The following is a 15,370-nucleotide window of genomic DNA, read 5'->3' on the forward strand; positions in this document are numbered from 1 at the left end:
GACTCAGGCTCACGGTGAAGCAGAGGGTTCTCACCTGTCCCGCATGTCACACTGCACTCTGTCCAGTGGCCATACTGCCAGAAGTACATCAGCTTCTCCACGTCGTTGTCAACGCCATCTTTCCGGATTGTGTACTCATACTTGATGCCAGGGTTAGTCACCTGGAATAGAAGCTAGAAGGGAAGAGAGGGTCATGCCAAACTGCCATGACTTTACATGGAAAACCACAGTCATTAAAATACTACACCATGCCCGCTATCTTAAAGTACTTTTGGATACGTACACTGGGTCAAATGTCAGGAAGTGAATATACCTCGACCTCTACTTCTGCCTGTGCATCTACATCCACCTATAGCTATATTTGATCTTCTCCATTCTATTATTTCTTGGCTGAATTCCTATGGGAATTTAAGTTCATGGAAACAAAGGTCTAATCATAGGGAGTTGCTCTGAGGGAATGACAAGCAGGGTCTCTTCCAGCAATAGGCTGGTAAGTTGCCCGTGCACTCATGTACTTACTAACCTTGTAGTTATGGCTAAGTTATGTCATTTCTTTGTGACTTAGCTTCCTCACCTGCAAAAGGAGGATAATAATAGTACTAATAAGGGTGTTGTGAGAGTTAAACAAATAAATAAAGGTAATGTGATTAGATAGGATTATAACAGTAGCTGCTGTGTAGTTAGCACTTAGTAAATATTAACTTTATTGCTGTTGTTGCCTATGATGCCTTTCTCTAGCTCTCAGACCATTTAGTTATTTTAAAACATTGAGTTCTGGGATAAAAGTAATCAGGGGTTTTAGCCAAGGCATACCAGGCTTGGGACCTTCCCCTCACTTCCCTCTCCTGCAGGCGATCTACATACGACACGTTTGAAATGAATTCACCTTAAACTTGGAGGTGGTGGATTGGTTGTCCCATGGGATTGGGGGTTCCTCTAAGTAAATATTTTCCCATGTGGACAGATAAGATATTGGGTTTCCTGACATTTATGAAACACAGATGTCAAGTCTTAACCTCCAGCTTCCGTGAGTGCTCGGATATCCGACTCTGAGATGACTTCCCTCTAATTTCTAATACTGTTAGATCTGACTCTCTCTTGGGTCATCTGTCATCCGCAACCTGTCCTGTCTCCACTGGTAGGATTATCATACTCCTTTTCTACAGTTCTTTGCCAATACCAAAGACTCATAACTTTGAAGAACAACACATCCTACATCCTAACCACTCTTTCCCTGAAGAGTTTCACAAACTGAAACCTTTTGCTGGAGGACAAGCACATGACAACATGGGAAAGAACCATGTCAGTTCATCACCACTTCTGGAAAGCTACTTGGAAACTCATGCCAGGCTGACACAGACTGACAGCATCTTTTTTATACCCAATGAAGTCACCCTGAGATAAGCAGCCTGTGTCAACTACACCGAAGACTGAACTCAAACCTCCCAATGGATGGTTTTAGGGCCCCTGGTATTTCATTATGGGGGTTTTGGCAATTTCTAGGCAATAAAGGATTAACAGCACCAAACTAATATGTGGCTTCCTTCCCTGTTCCTTGCTAGAAGTTTTAAGGATTCTTAATTCTTGTCTCCTAGCAAATACTTTGGAAAATAAAACTAGAGACTTCCTAACTGATGTACATGTCAGCATCTTCTTTCCTCATTACCTGGATCCACACGGACTCATTGGTGGGACCTGTGGCCATCAGTTTCTCCAGGTCTCCTTTCCGGTCATATTGAAAGACTGTCCCTGCGAGCTTGTAGTTCCCATTCCACTGGATAATAAAGCCTCCATTGAGGTAATATTTTTCGGGGTCTTCACTCCTGATGGCCAGAAAGTTTCCAGCTCCCTTCACCTCCATCACCCGTATGTCTCTTGCTCCTTTTGGAATCAGGCCAATGTCAACATAACCTAAGGAGAGAAGGTAAAGGAGTGAAAAGGGCACGCTCACTTAGCTGAACACAGTCTGTTTCATCTTCATCATTTCGTGTCCTTGCTCTACTTCTGGGTGGCCACTGGGATTGGCGGTGTAGGAAGAACTTTAAAAAACTTGGCCACCAGCACAATTCTCAGGAGCTTTGGGACTCAGTATGTAAACAGTTTTGCAGGGAGAGGTAAAATAAACGCAGATTGCACTCGGAAGCTTTTGTGGTTGATCCAGCATTTATTTTTCTGTGATTTTATGTTGATAGTTCAGAATTTATATCCCCTAGCCAGCTTCCCAATAGCATCTCTGCTCCCTCATTTGCTGGTGCTACATCCTGGTGCTCATCCTCATTGCCTGCAAGTTAAAGACGGATTCTTAGAAGTAATTTAATCATAACTTAGATGCATGATGAGAATCCTGGAGGGGATCTTGGGTTGATTGCCACCCTGGTGCTCCTGAATACATCTTGTGATGAGAAACTCATCTCTAAGCACAGCTTTTTATATTGCCAGAAAACTCTATTCATTAAAAAGTTTTTCCTTACGTTTTTGCTGAAATATGAACTTATATTTTACTCTAGAGGGTCCTAATCCAGCCTTCTGAAAAAGCAAAGGAAGACGGGGTAAAGGTGATGGAAGGAGACTTGACTTGGGGTGGTAAAAACAAAATGCAACATACAGATGATATGTTTAGAACTGTATACCTGAAACCTATATAATTAACTAATGTCATCCCAATAAATTCAATTTTTAAAAAAGCACAGAGGACATCCATAGAAAGATGATGATCAGTTCTAGCCACTCTTCTTGCTTACTGGTTATTATGGTAGGAGACACAGTGGGGAGGAAAGGAATGAATGTTTCCTCTCTTTGCCAAACTCCACACTGAGAACCGCACTTCATCCATTCATCCTGTTTATGCTTCTTAATAACCATCAGCTCATAAACGCAACAGAATGGAGGGAATGTGGGCTTTGGAGATGGCGCTGTGAAAGGAGTACTGAGTCATGGGGTCAGGACACTTGAATTCTAGTTTCTGTGCTGCCACAAACAAGCTCTATGATGACATTCATCAATTTATTTAACTTCTTTGAATGTGATCTGCACAATGAAGGGGCTTGAATGAGATGATGTCTGATGTCCTCCCCAGCTCTGGTATTCCACTGTTTTGCCCTTGTCTAAGCTAAACATTCCTTAGTCCTTCAACATTTCCATTCAGGACAAGGTTATAAGACCCTGATTATCCTGGGTCTTCCTTCCTTACTGAATACATACTAGGTTCTTCGGCTTGACAAGCAAACCCTCGTCTCTGTCTGTCACCTGAAAGTGCCCTGACAGCTCTCTCTCTCTCTCTCTGTCTCTCTCTCTCTTTCTCTGTCTCTCTCTCTCTGTTTCTCTCTCAGACACAGAGTAGCATGGGGTCCTGGCAGCTAAACCAAGGGCTGGCCAGTAGGAATGACTTGTTCAGAAGTTGGGTACAGGCCATAACCTCAGTCCCATTTTTCAAGCTGGCAGCTATAATCCTGAGGAACCAAAATGTGAGTCTTGAAGTAATTCCATTTGGCCCTCACATACTTACCTGAGGTGGGAGATTAAAGCTATTAATTTATAACAAGCTCAGTGAAAATATTTATTGCATGCAACTGAGGCGAATATAATTTTTTAAATGCCTTTAAAGTGTTGCTACCTACAGCTATTCTCTGACTTAGCATGTTGCATGGCTTCTCATGCCGGAAAACCAACTAGCTACCACCTCATCCTTTGTTTAAAAACAAACAACAAACAAACAAACAAACAAAATTTTTAAAGAAAGAAAAGATAATTAGATAGAAAAAACAATGGAAAAGTTTGCATTTTATCTTTAACTTAAGAGAGAAAATCCAAAATTATAACTTTATCATGGGCAGATTCTGCCAAATCGAAAGGGAGGTCCTTCAAAATTTAAAATAAAAGCCTTCAAAATAAAATAAAAGCTTTTAGTGATGTAAGTGCTGCTTCTAGATAGTTTGGAGGTAGATGATGTAAACTGAAGCAGATTTAGCCATGAGCAGTAATATATATTTGCAAGAGAATACATATTTGCAAAAAGAATACCCAGGAGAAAGCCAAAGGATGAAATTAAAGTGGCTTGGAGTTTAAAAAGAACCACGATAAAATATCCACCAGACTCCTTTGCATGTGACAAAAAAGCCCACCACAGACAGAGGGGTAAAATGAAAAGTACAAGTTTCTGTTCCCCTGTACCCCCAGTCCTCTGTATCAAAGATAATTACTGTCAATAGTTTGTTGGGTTCTCCTACACAATTTTTTGTGCATACACAATTTGTTAAATAAGTGGGATCATACTGTACAAACTACTATTGCCTTGTAAATTTAATGTCTTTTCATATTTTTTGAGCATTTCAACAATTGCAAGAATGACATAATCCCTGCCATTTATTTAACCAATGTCCTATTAATGGATATTTAGGCGGAAGGGAATGGCTACCAATTCCCTTATCTAAAATAAGGAGAAGCTGAATTCCCAAGAGAAAAAAATCTATGCCATAGCACACAACTAGGCTCACAGTATATAGACCTATAACCAGGGTTTACTAACCCCTAACCTAGTGTTGTAATGGGAACATGTGATTGGTAGGACAAAGATGAAAAACAAATCCTCATGTAGGTCTCACCCTCGTGGACCTTCTTTACAAAAATGAGCAGCATATTAAAATGTTGCAAAAGTGAAGGGTTATTGAGACATTTATTGTATTTTGAGGGAAGGTGATCAGGGTTACTAAGACTTTTTAAGAATGATGAACACATTCATTCAGCGAAATCACTTTTCTTCCATCTTTCCCACCCTTGAACGGCACAATATACTAAACAAAAACAAACAAACAAACGAAAACCCAGCCATCACTCTTGCTCTCCAGTCTCAGTCCCCTGCCACTTCAATTATTTGTTTGTTTGTTACCAGATCCTTCTTTCTGTTTAAACATCTTCCTCACAGTCTGGCAGGCAGAGCCGTCCCCAAGGCACACGCCGCAGCGATCCTCCGTGGCGTTGGAATCGATCTCATAGTCACAGCCGACGCTCTGCAGGAAGAGACGTTGGGGGTGAATGACACCGGCAGGAGATGTCACACCTGCCTTGGACCTTTGGCTGACCCTTCCCTCCTATGCTCTTGGTGAGACTGGGCTGGGGACAGATAGAAACGCAAATGTCTCCTTTTCCTCACATAGCAGAGAAACAGCCAAAGCAGCCACTGGAGGTAAAGGCAATACTTGCTTAGAGGAGATGCAGGCGCACACTGAGTGGGTCTCCCCTGAGCCAGAGGTAGGACCAAACACAGTCCCAGATGTTTAACTATGAAAACATTTTGCAGTCATAATCGGTGGAATGGCAGGTCCCTTTCAGATGTGCAAACCTCATGCCCCTCTTCTCTACGGGGACTTCCCAGGGGTGATGCAATCATTCCACCTATAATTGGGTTGCTCAATCCCTTTCCATTCCTCACTGGGTTACTCTCCCTGGCTCCTGTCTGGGGATGGCAGGTGAACCAGCAGCAATCAGAGCAGGGCGAGCTTAATGCTGAGCCCAGACCAGTCTGGAAGGGAGGAAATCTCTGACCTCCGACCTATCCTCAGACCCTTCAGAACCTCTTGTGAGCCCAGCCCCCGCTGCCCTTCACATGTACCAGTATCCCAACCGCCCTAAACCCCTTCCCTCCAGCCACAGAGGAAGGCCTGGCCACTCCTCCTCTGAGCCAAGGATGATCTTGCCCCGTGTGCTGGACCAAAACCCTCCTTAGTGTTCTTCATCTCTATGGGTCCTCCTGACTCATCACCTTTCCCTCTACTGACTCCTTCTCCTCAGTCCATCAACATGGCCAAGTCTTTCCCATCCTAAAATTCCCATTCTGGAAAAGATGAGCACCAGTGTTCGGTAGCATCAGATACAAAGAATCGTGACACTTAGACTAAAAGTCATGAAACGTGGGAGCTCCCGTTGAACTTCCCAGTTGCTTGCTTTCTTCCATGGCCCAGGCTCCTAACCACATGTCAGTAGTAAAAAAAGAGGGAAAATTATACCACATTCTATGAGTCAGGTTTTTCTTTTCTGTTTGGAAAGAATTACATCGTGTAGTTTCTTTTTCTCTCACAGGTAATTCCCTTTCTTATGTTAAAGCCACCTCAAATCAACGGAAAGGAAGAATGGTTTGGTCGTTAAACGTACCCTCCCTCTACCAGCTACACAGAGACCCAATGCCCACGGGCGGAAATACCTCCTCCCTCTAGTGCCCTTTCGGTCCACAGACTGTGCTACTCAAACCAGTTGGGGAAAAAGTAAAGTGCTAAGAGATTTAAAGAAAAAACTTCATCATGCTAATCTCAAGAGAAAAGACATTTTCTGGATGTGAATCCTTCAGCGATTAGGAGTAAAATGCCAAATGTTTCCAAGTGATGTGCTTTCGTCAAGCTGGACCACCCTCTAAGGAGCTGACCTTTGCAAGTCACTCCTTCAGTGACTTGGAACAAGGCGGGGAAACTTAGTCTGAGACATATTAATTTTAAAGTGTCTTCTTAGAATCTCTACCAAAAGGGGATAGATTTTTAAAAATATAACTAATAAAGGAAAGAAAGCCAGATACACAAATGCCTTGAGCCCATGTTTCTTCCCTAGCAATGGGGGCTGGGATTGGGCAGGAGTCACACACATCCCCAGTATGCTGAGCACAATCAATGGGTTCTTGTGGAGGCTGCACCCCATTCACTTCTCCTGTCAGCTGCACACATTATAATCAACACAGAATTAAGAATATAACAGAAGGCTTACGCCAGCCCTCCCTGTTGGTCATAAAATGTAAGGGTTCTTGGGGGAGAATAAATAGATACCACTCTCCTCTTTCACGCCACAGGCTCTGGCAATAGGGACCACAACAGTACCGTCTTCCTGTCTCTACAGAGGCGGAGCAGACCCTGCTGCTGCTCCCCAACGTGGACAACGACTCTAGCACGGCTCTTCTCTGATGTGACTCGGGGTACCAGGCAGCCACCCAGATGAAAAAAAAGATTCCTTTGATTTCCCATCATATTATTTCTTTTAAAAAGTTCAATCAATAGTAGCTGCTATATAAAATACTGCAGGTATGTAATGTATATAATTTGATGAGTTTGGACTTACACAAACATCTGTGAAACTATCACCACAATCCAGGTGATAGACGTATCCATCACTTCCAGATGTTCCCTTATGTCTTGTGTGTATGTGTGTTTGTGTGTATGTGTGTTTGTGTGTGAGATAAGAACACTTAACATGAGATCTATCCTCTTAATAGATTTTTATGTGCACAATACAGTATTGTTAACCATAGGCACTATATTGTACAGCAGATCTCTTGGTTTGTGTTTCTCTGACGTTTAATGGTGTTGAGCACCTTTTCACATATCTGTTGGTCCTTTGTATGTCTTCTTTGGAGAAATGTCTATTCAAGTCCTTTGCTCATGTTTTAACCAGGGTATTTGTTTTTCTGCTATGGAGTTGTTGGAGTTTCTTACGCATCTGGGTATTAATCACTTATCATATATATATGGTTTGCAAATATTTGCTTCCATTCTATAGGTTACCTTTTTATTCTGATGACTATTGGCTTTCCTACTATCAATTCTTGACACTGTCATTTGGACTAAAGAGTATCTTGAGTATTAGAGAAATTAGGTCCCAGTCTTTCAGCAGGACTTTAGCCCTACATGAGTGAATAACAAATAGGTATTCTTGCTAACTCTCGTTTTTAGATTGTAATATTGCTTTACTTATAAATTCTCAAGTAACTGAGAACTGGCACCATGACCTAATCCACCTGGAATGTAATCCTTTCTTTCTACAATCCCTTGGCAAAGGTAGTGACTGGAAGAATGCCTAGTTCTACGATGAGACTGATTCCCAGCCAATGAAACTTTAAGTGTGAAGATAGCTAGGGAAGATTCATGCTAAACCAAAAAGAACAGATAAATGGTTTTGCCATTTAATAACTGGGTGGGAGAGTAGCAATAATATACTTTCCTTAACACAAATCTGAGGGCCAAAAGATAGGATCTGGAATTCTGGAGAGAGATGTGGCCCAAAGTAATCATCTAGGGTATTACGTGTATCACTGAAATGGCCAAAGTGGCCTTGTGAGAGAACAAAGAAAGTTCTGGACAGTTTATAAGAGGAATGAGAGAGGGGCTACCTTAGAACAAGTAGGAAGGTTGTCATATAAGGGTGAAGATTCAGCAAGGACTGAAGATACTGACTTTGTAAAGGCACAAATTCACAAAGTTGACTTTTTTATTTAGAGGAAAACAGAATAGTAGGCTGATGATAAGATCAAAAGAGGTTTGTGATTGGGTTGATGAGAACCGGGGCCCTGGGATGAGAGACTGATGAGAGGCTAAGAGGAGCAATCTAGGGGCAGCTCATGTGATAGATCAGGGCGCTTGGAAGAGAAATTAAGTCAAAACTATGCTGACTAGGAGGAAGGGGAAGAGTAAGAGACTAAAAGTCAAAGAACTGGTTACCAAGGGAAGGGCTGAGAGGGCTGGAAGATCGGCAGGCTGTCTGAAAACAGTCAGTAAGAATGCAGAGCTGGGGAGGTTGTGATTAAAAATGAGAGATATCCTGAAAATTCAAAAATTAAATTGATATATTTGATAAACAAGCTTAGGAGTTCAGTCCAAGTTAAAAAAAAAGGTGGGACAGACACAGATAGTTATCTCCTGGGACAAATTCAGTTTTGCTCAAGGCTTGATAATTCTTTTGACGATAGAATCTGTAAACCTAACATGCAAAATGTTGGCAAACATAAATTTGAAATAGTGGAATACATGAGAAAAAGCAAATGTAATAAAAATGTATATAAATATAAGCCAACATATTTTCATATCCAGAAAGAAGATAAATTAGACAAACACTGTATACATTTTTTCCCTGATGCTGTACCTTTTTATTTCAATACATGTTCAATTCCCTATTTAAAAAACAAAAACAAAAACAAAAACAAAACCCTGTAGTAAATGAGTAAGACTAACAAAGCTGAAAATACAACCTGGATCTTTGGAAGATAAATCATATTTAGGCTATTAAGGTAAGTTTGATTTGAGTAATTTTTTAGCTTAAAAACTTAGTGTGGTACAGGCAGAAAGTGGGTAGTTATGCCTTCTAAAAGACCTCAACTGATTTCCACAAAGAGGAAGGCAAGCTGAAAGAATACGGCTTATTCTATCAAACCAATTTAATTGGTTTTAAGACCAAGACCCCAAGCACCCATGTTTTCCATTATATGCTAAAGATGCTGCCTCTATGCATGCAAAGATATTTTGGTCTAAAAGATCATTTTGGCATTACATTCATTTCTTGGTGACCTAAGTTCTCAGCCCTAGCTCCATATGGCATTCAGCTTTTAAAATATCAATGGCCAGGCCCCAAATTCCAGAGATCCTGAATTTTGAGATGGAGCCAGACATCAGCAGATTTAAAAGCTCTCCAGGTAGGTCCCACAGGCTGCCAGGCCTGAGTGCCACTGCTTCGGGCAGCCGTGGGCTGCTTCGGCCTGAATTAGCTAAATAAACCTTTTCCAGCATTCGTAAACACATCTAGCCTAAAACACAATAATTATTTTGGCTCTTTGCATATAGTGGTAATTAGTGAGTCTGAAAGAGAATTTTGCCTGAGCCTTTTCAGATTCAAATCAAGAGTCTAATTGTGGCTCGCTTTGACGCACTCATTCCTGGGAATCAGCAAGCTGCCTCCTGTGCTTTGCTTCATATGGAATAGGTCAAAAGGCAACTTCAAGGTGGTAAGGGCACCTTCCCATGAACATTGATGGCCAGGAGCCTTTCACAGCAGCAATTTGGTCCAGTAGGAAAAAAATATATGATAAATATTTGCAAGAACAAATAAAATGTATTAAGAGTTTATTGTGTGCCAGAGCTCTGTTATAGGTTTACGATAGATGATCTATTTAATCTTTTTTGACAACCCCCAACTAGGAGGATATATTAATATCTCAATTCTATAAAAGAAAACTGAGCCTCAGAAAGATGCATAGGGGTGATATAGCTGATAAATCATGATAAAGAGTTCACATTCTAGGGCCTGAGCACTAAATCATTATGCTTTACTAACAGTTAGGTTGGTCTTTCTATAGCATAGTTTTTCTTTCATTGGTTAAAAACACCTTCTCTCTAAACTGAGACTTACGCCTGGGTGCTGGATCACAAAACTTGTCCATTATTTCCTTGCAAAACAAACTGTGAGCAACAAGGAGGAATTTTTCAAAGGTTGTATACATAAAAACATGAAAAATCAAGTCTAAGTAATTTATATAAAGGCAGAGGTGATTAATGGAGTCAGTGAGGAAAAGTTCAATAGCAACCAGAAGACCTGGCTATGCCCTCTCTCTCCCTCTGAAGATCATGTTGGTAATCAGTGAATTAAATGTAAAAATACCTTGTGAAAAACATTATACAAACCATTATGAATTTCAGTTTTTCTAAAATTTAATGACTCTGTTGGCAAGTAAGCAATGAATAATTCAATGCCACTGAAATAATCTGGGTCACCTTTTCCTAACAATTCCTCTTTTATAAAGTAATTTTTAAAGATTTTATTTATTTTTAGAGAGAGGAGAAGAAAGGGAAGAAGAGAAGAAGAGAAACATTGATGTGACAGAGAAACATCAATCAGTTGCCTCTTGTATGCACCTTGACTGGGGTCTGATCCTGCATCCCAGGCATGTGCCCTGACTGGGAATTGAACTGGCAAACTTTCACTTTGACACTGCCCAACCAACTGAGATACACCAGTCAGGGCACAATTCCTCCTTTAAGTTGGTTCTTAAATGTGTCCCTGCTCCATGCCTAAAATAATACCCCAGAGCACACCAACAAATCAAGAAGTGAAGCGAGCAGGAAGAAAACTATTCAGTTCCAAACTGTGTCTCCGATGTACACGGTCTTATACATCAAGACTGTGATGTAAAAAGGCTTGCCCCTCTGACCAAAAATAAAACCCAGACCACATGCAAATGCCACACAAGCAATAGGTTGCAATGTCTGACTGCCTGAATTAATAAAAGCATGATTTTATAAAGTCGTAGATTAAGGAAACATACCCAATACCTTACATATGCCATTAATACAGACATTTCTGCTGTTGCCTCCTTCAAAGCAAGGGGTGCCATCAATGACAGCATCCAGCATTTTCTCGGAAAACTGGCCATCTACAGGTCGGCAGTAGAGCTCACAAGGATGTGCTGAAGTGAAAAAGAGACAAATCCTTGCAAGTTAGCTTTTTAGCCCAGCACCCTTCCCCCAGGATCCTTTCATACATATGAATGTGACCCCAAGTGTTGTTCGTTAATCTGGAGGTGCCTATCTTTTACTTTTCTATGACACATCCTGAAAAATACTTTTTTTTTTTTTTTTGGTTGGAGAGTTTAACTACAAATTAAATTGGGAAGATTGTTTTCACTGTATGCCTTCTGTTATTAATGTTGAGACCTTTCAATCCAGCACTGAACTGTGCTTGTAAAAATAAGGCGCTGCGCAAGTGGGGTTAACATAGAAGTGCTATCAACCACTGACGCACAGTTTTAGGCAGCCACGACACCCACCCACTGTTTGCAGCAAGGTGAGTGCACCTCCCGGGGAGAGGTGGTTCTCTCTGATGGCACCAGTTCCCCACTAACACCCAAACTATTACCTCCCCCCAAATTCTCCCTTATCATCAAGCCCAAGAAGTCCTTGGACACAGATCCACAACCACACAGAAACAAAGGGTCTGCTTTTTGACTGAAGCTGAAGCCAACTTGCTTATCATAATGGTCCATCCCATCATGTTGGGTCCTGCGCTGAGTCCATTCAAAGGTTTAATTCTCTAGTCCTTATGAATGAAGATAGGGTGAGCTCCAGCACAGAACTGGCCTAAAGGTTTACTTAATAAGACACACACCTATACATGGGTACTTAGAGTAACCAGGAAGATAGATAACTTTTAAACATACATGACCTTACTTAATAGATAAAAATTTTAATAATAATACATGTATATGATAAGAATTCAAACAGTCATTTTCTTTTGAATGTCTTGTTTTCTTCAAGTGAAGAACTTCTGAATGTCTTCCTCAGAAAAGTCCTTTTGGGATCTCTTCTGGATCTCCTTCTTGTTGGAAGGACTCTTAGTTGCTTGATGGTATGACCAGCGGAGGGCTCGACGACACCAGCCGTAGGGCCATTTGCCGTGGACCCACCGCAGTGCAGATGAGCACCAGATGAAAAGCCAGGGCGCACCGCCCTGGGTGTGGCTGCTCAGGGTGCAACGACCCATGTGGTAAAGTAATAAAAGTATAAAACCTGCAAATAAAACTTAGAGCAAAAGCTCCGAACACTGAAACTCTGGACAAACTTGAGACAGAGTCAAAAACATGTGCTCGAAGCTTAAAGAAAGAAAGAATACCAACGGATTTTATATAAGGTCCCGTGGATGAGTTGTCTGAGAAAATGAAGTCAAAACGAGCTAGAGAGATCACTGGACAGAGCGCCAATGGAAAGGGGCCAGCAGGCTCCAGGGATAAAGCACAGCATGGATTGTTGTAAATCTTCATTCCTGGAAGCATGATTAGCTTTGTCACAGCCTGAACTGGGGCAGAAGACCTAAGAGGGAGCAATTCTGCTCCTCAACAGGCGAACACCCAGCCCTGCGAGCGAATTCCAGGGAACCATTTCAGAAACACAGGGCTGTCAGGAAGGGTGGAGGCAAAGGAAACACTTTAAATAAGAGTTTGATTTGAGCTTTAGAACTTAGATTCTGGCTTTTGCATTTGGACACATAAAGCAAAAAGAAAAAGCAGCCTTGAATAATTCTGATTAATCCTCGCAAAGGACGTTAGGTAACTGAATGAACTCATTAAATCAAAGGTTGCATTTTTTAATTTACTGAAGCGGCCTGGCTCAACATTTTTGGATAATGATCTTGAAAAGTGATCATTAGAAGCGAAAGATAAAGCTTTTTAATAAGGACACACATATCCCTTAGCTCAAGGATGCATGGCATGTTTTGTGAGTAGACTGAAATTTCACTTTCACCATTAAAAAAAAAAAATCCGGTTCCTAGAATCCACCTGCAGGAGGGCTCCGCGGGGAAGAACCCTGCGCCCTCACCCAGCAGCTCTCACTCGGCTGAACGCTTTGTCGTTGCCGTCTGGAAACTTTTAATAATCTTATATTTGAACGTAGACTTTGTAAGTGAAGTCTGATGGGACACCGAAGCATAGGCCCAAACAGAAGAGAGTGGCAATATGCATGTCTGCAGGTCCTTGTCTGATTCTGAGAAAGAGGTTAGAGTCAGCGTAAAAAAGAAGCTCTGCTTAATGGCTAGGCTCAGAGCAGATTGAGAGTAAAAACAAAAGCAAAAGCAGACAAGTCAAAAGCAAAAATCAGCCAAGTACCATGGACATGAGCAACAGGGTGGGGACTGACTGTGGGGCGCAGCAGGGCGGGGGAGAGCAATGGGTGAAAACTGGGATGACTGTAATAGAAGAATTAAAAATAAATTTTTAAAGATCAACCAAGTGATTACCAGTATTCTGTAATTTTGGTTAGTCAAAAATGGTATTCTTTTACTTGTTGGTACGAATATATTATTGTAATATATCAAAGTATATGTTAAACAAAAGAAGACATTAAAATTAATATATTCTACAATAACTACAGAAAGGTATGAAAACAAGAATAGAATTTTTAAAAATGAATTAAACCCACATCACTGATGTGTTAGACTAGGCTACATGCAGTAATATTTATTTACTGTATATTTTTAAGGTGTGTCTTTTGGTTAAGATATTTAAGAACTTTGATACTAAATTTGTAATTGTACCATAAATTGTTTGCTTTAGTGGTTAACACAGGCTGGGGCTAATGTAGGTATATGGTTGTTCTTATGAAAAATACTACAGTAATTAATAAATAATAATACAAGAATAAACTATGTTTCTTGTACTCACAATGGTAAACCTACTTTTGCCCCACCCTATACTTAGGCTTCAAAGTCAGGCCTGGTCTAACTGTTGACTCTATTGCAATGGCCAATTTACTTAAATTCTTTAAAGCAATTAGCTTATCCATAAGAACTGGGTCAAAACTTAAGTTTGTTCATAGGACTTTTTTTGTGGAGATAAAATTAGGGAACTTCATATAAAGTGCTGAGTGAAGGGCTTGGCACAGAGCAAGTACTGATGTAAGTTTAATATAAGCTCTTCTCATTATCAGTTACATCAGTACATTTAATATAAGCTGGTCTTGTTATCAGTTAGGAATGGAGTTCATCCCACATAGCAAAAAGTGGTGCTTCCTTGCCTTAAAGGGACAGGGGTTTATTTTTCCCACAAAACAAGAAATCCAGAGGTAGGAGTTTACAGCTGTCCTCCTTTCTTCTTGCTCAGCTTCTTGCTGGGTAAGTGAACTTCATGGCTGCAATGTGACTGCTGTACCCCGGTAGCAAGAGGGGAAGGGCAAATGGCAGGTGGGCGAGGGGCCGAGGACCAGCTGGGTGGGTACCAATTAAAAACATTCCCAGAAGCTTTTAAAGGACAAGCCTTCCATCTTCATCTCTTTGGCCAGCACCTGCTCTGCAGGGTTAGTGGATCTTTTCGTCTTTCCTCTGCCAGTGTAGGGGAAAGTGAGAGTGAAGGGGGCTGTGAGTGGCTTTGGGAGTCTGCAGACAGCCTTATTATCCCATCATTTTCCGTCCTGAAGCCAGATTCCTAACCTGTGACATGAGAGGCTCGGCTTGCAGACCTCCCAGGTTCCCTGCACACTTACACTCTCCCTGAAGGCGGTTTCTATCTAAACCCCAAGGATTCTTGGAATCAACTGTATGCCTGTGCCTAGGTGTGCCCAGGTGCTGGGACTATCCCTCCAGCTCTTGGAAGTGCTGCCAGCAGCGGTCCTCAATTGTCACCTCAGCTTGAAAGAGCTTCCCTGCCCAGGACAGTCACCCCCTCCCAAGTGCAGACCACACCCAGTCCCCGGTCCCTGCCGGGCATAAGGACCTGGCTCCCGCACCCCAGTCCCCCAGTCGTGGCCACTCTGCAGGTCCATTCCAGCTCCGGAGCTCCCTGTGGAGTTAGAGGAGGCCTTTGCCAGACTGCACTGCAGCCCAGCTCCTGCCCCCACCCAATGCCGCTTCCTTCCTTCTTCCACAGCTGCTGAGCTTCCTGCACGCTGGTCTCCATCTCAGAGTCTATTTCCTTGGAACCGGATCTGCAACAACTCATGAAAGATGGTCCTGAAGGACCCCATCCCACGAGGAGCAGACTGCGGTCTGACCTCGTGTCAGACCCTCCACATTTGCTGGAAACCTCAATGGCATCAAACATTAATTGGGCTTAAATATTTAGAAGAAACAATTTAAAAAATTC

At 41.7% G+C, this 15,370-nt stretch overlaps 1 protein-coding gene across 1 annotated transcript in view; it reads right to left on the reverse strand.

Annotated features, from left to right (window-relative positions):
- ADAMTS12 (ADAM metallopeptidase with thrombospondin type 1 motif 12) overlaps positions 1-15,370 on the reverse strand; it is a 230,100-nt gene that overhangs the window by 68,570 nt on the left and 146,160 nt on the right. The window contains exons 13-16 of the mRNA XM_054583922.1: positions 11,073-11,206; positions 4,886-5,006; positions 1,667-1,911; positions 35-173 (exon numbers count right to left, since the gene is read on the reverse strand). Of these exons, the coding sequence (XP_054439897.1) occupies positions 35-173; positions 1,667-1,911; positions 4,886-5,006; positions 11,073-11,206 (639 nt within the window). The remainder of the gene's footprint in view (positions 1-34; positions 174-1,666; positions 1,912-4,885; positions 5,007-11,072; positions 11,207-15,370) is intronic.

The sequence above is a fragment of the Pteronotus mesoamericanus genome, unplaced genomic scaffold (genome assembly GCF_021234165.1).
Source record: "Pteronotus mesoamericanus isolate MK-2021 breed Mesoamerican mustached bat unplaced genomic scaffold, CSHL_Meso_final contig_75, whole genome shotgun sequence".
Classification (NCBI taxonomy): domain Eukaryota; kingdom Metazoa; phylum Chordata; class Mammalia; order Chiroptera; family Mormoopidae; genus Pteronotus; species Pteronotus mesoamericanus.